Source organism: Empidonax traillii, unplaced genomic scaffold (genome assembly GCF_003031625.1).
Source record: "Empidonax traillii isolate 1590-97213 ecotype Southwest subspecies unplaced genomic scaffold, ASM303162v1 scaffold2555:size21778, whole genome shotgun sequence".
Taxonomy (NCBI): Eukaryota; Metazoa; Chordata; class Aves; order Passeriformes; family Tyrannidae; genus Empidonax; species Empidonax traillii.
Window position 1 is genome coordinate 6030 of NW_020957748.1, and position 8255 is coordinate 14284.

The following is an 8255-nucleotide window of genomic DNA, read 5'->3' on the forward strand; positions in this document are numbered from 1 at the left end:
AGCTGCTCCCACGGGACCCTCGTTTTGGGAGAGGGACCAGGGAGCCAGGATGGGTCTGGGGTGTCCCGTCACGGGGGAGCCCTCCCCGTCTGTCCTGCGGAGTCTCCCGTGGGGTCCTGGTCCCGAGGAGGCTGCAGCCAGGGCAGCAGTGGAAAGGGAAACTGAGGCACGGAGCTGGGCACGGGTCCGCCTCCAGCCGCTCCTGCCCGGCCGTGTCGCTACTCCCCGTGGAGGCGGGGTGGGGGGGGGGTGTTTAGGGGCAAAGCTACCCGTTCCGGCGGGGCTGGGGATGAGCACAGGGTTTGGGGTGGCTGTAGGGCACCGCCGGGTCTTCTCGTCCTCCCCCAGCTCTCTCGGCTCCGATCTCCGGCTCTGTCCCAGTGAAGGGGACAGGAGGGGCCGGGGGAAAATTTTTCAGGGTTTTCCCTGCTCTTCCGAACCGAGCAGCCCCAGTACGAACCCCACGTGCCCCGTGGGGTGCCCCAGGTGGGGGTTGTTTGCCGCAATCCCCTTCCCCTCCCGCAGCCAGAGCATTTCGTCCCCGGGACGAAGGGGCTGCCCTTGAGCATCCCTGCCAGGGAGCGCTGCTCCCGTCACGCCGAATTCTCCCGTCTCAGCCCAACCCAGAACCTGTTGATCTTCCTTTTGGATGCCGTGGAGGGGGTGGGAGAAACTCCCTCTACCCCAGCCCGGAGCCTTTTCCAGCTTCTGGGCAAAGGGAGAGGGCGATCGGGACACTTTAGGTCTGCTTTTCAGGGAATGGATTTAGGCTGGGAAAACTGGGAAATCGGGTGATTTTGCACTGGGAGTGGGGAGATGCGAGTTTTGCTGGTGAGCGGCAGCGGGGTTGGGTCCCAGCTGAGCAGCAGCGCTGAAGTCTGGGACAACCCCCATCCTCCACCTCCCCGCTTCTGACCCACCTGGTGCCTCAGTTTCCCCACCAGAGCGGGGATGGGTGTGCAAACCTTCACGTGTGTGTGTGTGACACACTTACTGGGGGGGTGCACATGCTCGCGTGTCCCTGGAGGGTTCCGGGGGGGGGTCTGCTCCCGCCCCCACCCCTCCGTGCGGGACCGCATCTCCCCAGGGACTCCTCTCCTCCCTTCCCACAGCCCAGCCCCGCAACAAGGAGCCCCTTTCTCCCTGCTGGGGTGGGGTGGGGGGGAAGTGGGGGGTTCTGGCAGCTGGAGGGACCTCTCCCCGCCCCGTTCTCCCCACCTGCTTCCGGCCCTTTAAGCTCTGCCAGCAGCTGCTGCCAAGAGGCTGCCGGGCTCTTCCCGCTGCATACCCCGAGCTGGCATGTCCTTGGCACTGCCCCGCTCCGGGGACCCCTCCGAGGGTCGCACCCCACCCACCCGCGGGGGTGGGGACGAATCCTGGCCGCAGCGCCAGTTTGCAGCACCGCGGGATGAAGGGGGTATGGACGGACACGGCGCAGCCACACGCGAACCGTGGCTGCGGGTCCGCCCGGCAGCCGGGGCGGCAGCGGGGTGTCCGGAGCCCTTTGCATTGCCGGGGATGGGGCTGGAGCGGGGCCAGACCGTGCCGGCGGCTGCTGACTCATTCTGCAGCTGAGCATCCCTGGAAAGCCACCGCTCTGCTCCCCCCCTCCTCCGGCTTGCTGCGGGCTGGCAGGGCACCTTGGGAGCCGGGATGAGTAACTGTCACGTGGAGGGGACGAGGGGCTGCGGAGGAGAAAACCCCCCTTCGGAGATGAGAAGGGACCCCCCTCCCCTCGCAGCATCGCGCCCTGGACCGGGTGCTGCAGCCCCAAATCCTGCTGGCCCCACGTCCGAGGGGCCGCCTCCGAAAGGAGGGCCGAGCTCAGGGGAGAAAGAAAGATTGCTCCTGTCCCAAAATAGACTTCAGCTCCATTTTCCACCTGGTTTCCCAAGGAAATGGAGGTTAACCGCCCCTGCCACGTGCATGCCTGTGTCTCTGACACCCTCTGGCATCTCCTGAGCTCTGAGGTTTCAGAGACAATTGAGCATCTGCCATTCCCCCTCTTCAACCTTTTTGGCTGCCCTTCCCTAGTCCTGCTCCCAGCTTTTCCCTCATGACGTGCGGGTCAAAAGATTTTCCATCTGTGGAAAAAAAGAAGAAAGAAAAAAAAAAAACCAGGCCAAAAATCCAACCTCAAGCCCCAGATTTGATGGTTGAGAGTCTCTTACCATCATGGGACTCCCGGATCTCAGGGCATCACCCATGGGCAGGGTGAAAGGAAGTTTAACCCTCTCCACATCCCATTCCCGGTGCCAGCACGCTGGTCCAGCCAAGGGATGGGCACGGGAAGGGAGCAGACACCCGCTCACCCCAGCCTGCCCCATTCCTGAGGAGTTTTATCGCTTGGATTTCCTCCCCGGGGCTTCGTGGCTGCTGCCCGCGCCGCCGCGGCGCCTTGGGGGTGGGAAGAAAAGGTGCCCATGACAAAAGCCTTCCTCGCTTGGCCGCCCTGGGGGTGGCAGCCAACCCCCGCACTGGAGCCCGGCCACGGCAGGAGGGTTTTGTCCCTCACTCCAGAGCCCCGGGGCTGCATTCAAATTACCCGTCCGGAGCGGAGAGAGCCCCTGGCTTGGCCCTGGCACCGCCGGCCGGGCCCCGGGCGATCAAACTTCAGCTTCCCCTGCTGAGCTCCTGCTGGGAATGGGAGGTTTGTGGTCTGCATATGATGGTGGATGTTCAGGATGTGTGGTGCCAGGGGCTATATGTCCATAGGGGGTCGTTCCAAGGGCTGTATGTCCATGGTGGGTGGTTCCAGGGGCTATATGTCCATAGGGGGTCGTTCCAAGGGCTGTATGTCCATGGTGGGTGGTGCCAGGGCTGTATGTCCATGGTGGGTGGTTCCAAGGGCTGTATGTCCATGGTGGGTAGTTCCAAGGGCTGTATGTCCATGGTGGGTGGTTCCAGGGGCTGTATGTCCATGGTGGGTAGTTCCAAGGGCTGTATGTCCATGGTGGGTGGTTCCAAGGGCTGTATTTCCATAGTGGGTGGTGCCAGGGCTGTATGTTCATGGTGGGTAGTTCCAAGGGCTGTATGTCCATGGTGGGTAGTTCCAAGGGCTGTATGTCCATGGTGGATGGTGTCAGGGGTTGTATGTCCATGGTGTGTGTTTCCACGGTCTGCACATCCATGGTTTGTGTTTCCAGGGGCTGTATGTCCATGGTGGGTGGTGCCAGGGATGTGCATCCATGATGTGTGGTGCCAGGGACCTTAAGTCCTCAGATCTTGGCGCCAGGGGCTGTGCATGCATGGTGCTTGCATGGTGCTTGGTGTCAGGGCTGTACACCCATGGTGGGTGGTGACAGGGGCTATATGTCCATGGTAGGTGGTGCCAGGGATTGGACATCCTTAGTATGTGGTGCCAGGGGCTGTATGCCCATTGTGGGTGGTGCCAGGGGCTGTATGCCCATGGTGGGTGGTGCCAGGGGCTGTATGTCCTTGGTGTGTAGTTCCATGGGCTCTATGTCCACAGTGGGTGGTTCCAGGGGCTGTATGTCCATAGTGGATGGTGCCAGGGGCTGTATTTACATGGTGAGTGGTTCTATGGGCTGTATGTCCGTGGTGGGTGGCGCCTGGACATCCTTGGTGCCAGGGTTTCAGTGCACAGCACTCAGTGTTCGGGGCTGTACTCACACCCTCTCCCCAGAGCACAGTTTGCAGAGGGATGCAGGTGACCAGCACAGCCTCCCATCAGGCAGGCCCTGGCAACCAGCAATCTGCCACGGAGCTGCCCAAGCCACTACTGTGGCTGCTGAAATCAATGCAGCACAAAGAGCTCATAAATCACAAAGCTGCTCCGAGGCTGAGGGTGCTCCGTTCCCAGGGAACGCTGTGATGCAATCCTGGCATGGGGGGCTGAGGAGCTCCCAGCCCCCTGAGGTGCCTCTGCAGAGGGATGAGGGGGTATCAGGGGTCGTGCATCACTCAGGGCAATCTCCCCCCACCCCCAGCATCACCCACCCCTCTGCAGGGCAGCGAGAGGCCGTGGGCAGCAGGAGCCCCCTCCATGGCATCCCCTGAGCTGCTCCCTGAGGAGGGCTGGGGGCCCGGTGACGGCGGTGCTGGCCACCGAGCTGTCCTTTCAGCGCTGCTTCCCCAGCCCTCCGGTGAGAGCCCTTTGTGCCAGGCAGCCTGAGAGAGGCCTGGGACATAATGGCTGCTTTGGTCAGCCCCGCTGTTCCCAGCCCGAGCGCTGGGAGCCTCCGGCGTGAGCTGAATGGCAAAGAAGCCGCCCCGCTCCTTCCCTCCCCCTCTGCCCTGTGCTTTGTGTGCTGTCCCCCCCTTTCCTCCCCCCACCCAGCAGCTCGCTGACCTCAACCCCCTCCACAAGCACTCCCTCTCGGGCACACACGTGCGCGAGCGCACGCACACGCGTGTGCACACCCGCACGTGTGGGCTCCGCGACACGCGTGGAGGGCCACAAGCGCCCGTGTGTGCCCCTCTTGCTCGCTCACCTCCCTCTCTGCCTCTTTCCTGCTTGGCATTTGGGCTCACACCTTCCGTGCCGGCGGTGCCAGGCTGGGCTCTGCTGTCACCAGAGGACACGGCTCCCTGGGAAGGCTGATGGGGCTGGATGGCACCCAGTGGCTCCCAGCCAGTAGTCCTGGGAACTCACGCTGTCTCCTTCCTCCTCTTCCCTCTCCTCTCCACTGTCCAAGGGTCCAGGTCCCGACCTCTCCCTCTGTGCCCCGACACCCCACCCCTGCACAGATGGGCTGGGGGCTCTCCCTGACCCCTCCCGCTCGTACAGGGATGGGATATTTCTGATGCTTTTTTGGATTCTAAGCACAGCTGGTGGTTTTTGCTCCCCCCTCGCAGGGCAGAGCATGGCCCCAGCCCTCCCGCTGCTGCTGCTGCTCTGGGTGTTTGCCCCCTCGGTGGTCCCGCAGGTGTTTGGCCCCGGAGATGGCACAGGTAACTCGGCATCGCCGGCCGCATCTGCGTCACTCCCCGCCCTGTCCGTGCCCCGCAGTGGGGGCTTCAGGGGGGCCCCAACCTCGCTCTGCTCACTGCTCCTCTCTTCTCCCACCCAGAGGACCTCAAGGCTCTGCAGGTCTCCATCCCACGCCAGCCAGCCCTCGACCCTGTGCTGGCAGGCGACATCACCATCCCCTGCCTCATCACCTACCTTGGCCCCCAGCCCACTGCCGGCACGGGCGGCCGCCGGGCGGTGCTGGGAACCCCCCGGGTCAAGTGGACCTTCATCTCTGAGGGCAGGGAGGTGGAGATCCTGGTAGCTCGGGGGGACAGGGTGAAGGTGAGCGAGGACTATCGCCTGCGCGCCTCCCTGCCCATCTTCCACCAGCGCTACACCAACGCCTCCCTCCTGCTCACCGAGCTGCGGCCCAACGACTCGGGCATCTACCGCTGCGACGTGCAGCACGGCATCGAGGATGGCCACGACATCCTGCATGTCAAAGTCAAAGGTACTCCAAGGTGGGGAGAGGAGGGGTTTGGGGCGGGTTGGGCCCCTCTCCTGGCTGGGCAAACGCCCCCCCCTGCGCGGGTGGGGGTGCCACGAAGGCCCTGGCCCACGCCCTTGTGCTCCCCTAGGGGTGGTGTTTCACTACCGGGAGGGCTCCAGGCGCTACGCCTACACCTTTGCCGAGGCTCAGGAAGCCTGTGCCCGGATCGGTGCCAGCATTGCCACCCCCGAGCAGCTCTACGCCGCCTACCTGGGCGGCTACGAGCAGTGTGACGCCGGCTGGATCGCCGACCAGACCGTCAGGTGGGCACCGCAGCCTCCTGGGGGGCATTGCACCCCCTGCCTCCCCCCATCACCCCTCTGGGAATCACCAACCCGTCCCTGTGCTCTCCTGCCCCAGGTACCCCATCCAGACACCCCGCGAGGCCTGTTACGGAGACATGAATGGCTTTCCTGGGGTCAGGAACTACGGGGTGGTGGACCCAGAGGACATGTACGATGTGTACTGCTACGCTGAGGACCTCCCAGGTGCCTGCGGTGCCACCAGCCCCCTCTTGCCCTCCCCTGCTTTCGCTCCCGCACTAACTCGCCCCCGTAACCGGTTGTGAACCCGAGGAAAAAGCTGCCCTGAACTTCGGGCTCTGGCTCCAGGGTGTGGGGACTTGCTGTGCTGCTTCCCAAAGCACCCTGGTTCGGTTTGGCAGGACAGGGGGGCTCTCTCCCTCACAGCAGGCACTGCCCAGGCTGGAGTGTGCCCATGGTGAGCTGCCCTGGTTTGGCAGCAGAGCGTGGGGAACGCTGCCGGGTGGTTTGGGGTTGGTTGTGCTCGTATCGTTCTTTGCATGTGCTGCTGATCCCACCGTGGGGGTGGCTGGTCCCTCCTTTGGGCCCTGATGGGGATCCCCACTGGTGGCAGGGGCTGTTGTGAGGTCGGTGTGGGTGATGCCAGGCAGGGTGGCAGGGACAAGGGACAGGTTGCTTTGTGTGCAGGGCATGATGTGCTGGGACAAGGACATCGGCGTGGTCGTGGGGGCTGGCATGAGGTGCCTCAGTGTGAAGCCCCACCACAGCACCCACCGGGCTTGCAGGTCCCCTTGGGAGATGTCCTGCTCGTGGATTGTGCTGTGCAGGGTGCAGACCTGCTTCCCGTGGGGTCCCACTCGTGATTCACGGATGCTTCCAAGTCTCAGCTCTGTTTTGCAAGGGCAGGAATCCCACGTGGCTCGGGAGCTCCGGCCACGCCTACACTGTGGGTGCCACCTGCGTGTGCAGGGAAGCAGGAGGCAGGGATGCAGGCAGGGACGCAGGCAGGGACGCAGGCAGGCTCCTCCAGCCCCTGGTGTGCCTCCACACGCCGGAGCCCCCACCTCCACGCCAGCTCCTGGGGTTGTGCGGAGAGCGGAGGAGGCGAGGAGGCTCCCGCAGCCCCTGCCCTCCTCCCCAGCTCTGACGCCGCGTCTCCTTCCTCTCTTCGCAGGGGAGATCTTTTTGGAGACGGCCCCAGCCAGGTTCACGCTGGAGGAGGCTGCGGAGCGCTGCCGGGCGCTGGGCGCGGAGCTGGCGAGCCCGGGGCAGCTCTACGCGGCCTGGAACGCGGGGCTGGACGCCTGCAGCCCCGGCTGGCTGGCCGACGGCAGCGTCCGCTACCCCATCGTCACCCCCCGGGAGCGCTGCGGAGGAGCCCTGCCGGGCGTCAAAACCATCTTCCTCTTCCGCAATCAGACGGGATTCCCCGATGCCCAGAGCAGATACGATGCGTACTGCTTCCGAGGTAAAGAGGGGCACTACCCCCCTCCCCCCGACCCCGGTCCGCGGGTGTTCCTGGGCAGGGACCAGCGGGAGGTCCCGGGGAAGCCTCCGGTAGGGCTTTCAGGTGCCCGGCGGGGGCGAGGTGCCACCCCCAGGCCACCCGAGCGCGCTGCGTGCTGCGGAGACGGGCTTGTCCTGCAGGGCTGGGATGGCCTCAGGATCCCCGCGTGTTGTTTCTCTGGTGCCGCGCGCTGCGCTGTCGCGATAGGGCAGGCAGGGGTGTGTTGCGCCGTCCCGACTCACCGCGGTAGGATAGGGAGGTCTCGCGTGGTCTCCGTACTGCATGTCGCGACAGGGGAGGGATAACCTGCATGGTGCTGATACTGCATGCTGATAGCTCTGGCTAGAGGAGGGGTGCTCTGCATGGTCTGGGCAGTGCGTGCTGATGTGTCACGACAGAGCAGGAATGCCCTGCACGTCCTCCATATCGTGATGGAACAGGGATGTCCCGCGTGGCACCGTCGGTCTGTGTGAGCTCTGTGAGCACAGTTGCTGGCCTGGGGGGCCTGGGGGGGCACTGCTGGGTCGTGGGGGCTGTGGAACTCAGCCTGCCAGGCTGGTTTGGGGCGATACCTCCCACCGTGGGCAGGGAGGACACCCGTGGGCAGCGGCGTGGCGTTGCCTGGGCTGCCGTGGAGCCCTGCAGGTGATGAGCTGTAGGGACAGCGGGCATGGAGGGAGGAAAAGCTGCCCCTCCACTCCTCCTGCCTGGTCCCACCTCTCCGTGCATCCCCTCGGGACCGTGAGGGCTCACCGGACGGGGACGCTGCCCTCGGATCAGCTGGATACAGCACATCCCCGTGCCTCAGTGTCCCCACCTCTCAGCAGGGTTAGGCAGGCTGGCTTAGGCAGGATGGACCCGTCCCATGAATCCAAGCCCCCCATAACACACTAACTCCCCCTGCATGTCTGCTCTCCTCGGGGTGGGGATGGGGGTGTGGAGAAGGACCCTCCCCGAGAGGGGAATGCAGGGTTAAGGATCTGGCCCCCCTTACGTGCTGCCAAGCCCCACAGCTCCCAC

General features: G+C 64.6%; 1 protein-coding gene across 1 annotated transcript in view; it reads left to right on the forward strand.

Moving 5' to 3' along the window:
- The first annotated feature begins 2266 nt into the window (after nucleotides 1–2266).
- The window catches only part of LOC114072048 (brevican core protein-like), a 13359-nt gene continuing 7370 nt past the window's right edge, over nucleotides 2267–8255 (forward strand). The window contains exons 1-6 of the mRNA XM_027909964.1: nucleotides 2267–2650; nucleotides 4819–4914; nucleotides 5034–5426; nucleotides 5554–5728; nucleotides 5826–5953; nucleotides 6903–7196. Coding sequence (XP_027765765.1) covers nucleotides 2644–2650; nucleotides 4819–4914; nucleotides 5034–5426; nucleotides 5554–5728; nucleotides 5826–5953; nucleotides 6903–7196 — 1093 coding nt within the window. The 5' untranslated portion in view covers nucleotides 2267–2643. The remainder of the gene's footprint in view (nucleotides 2651–4818; nucleotides 4915–5033; nucleotides 5427–5553; nucleotides 5729–5825; nucleotides 5954–6902; nucleotides 7197–8255) is intronic.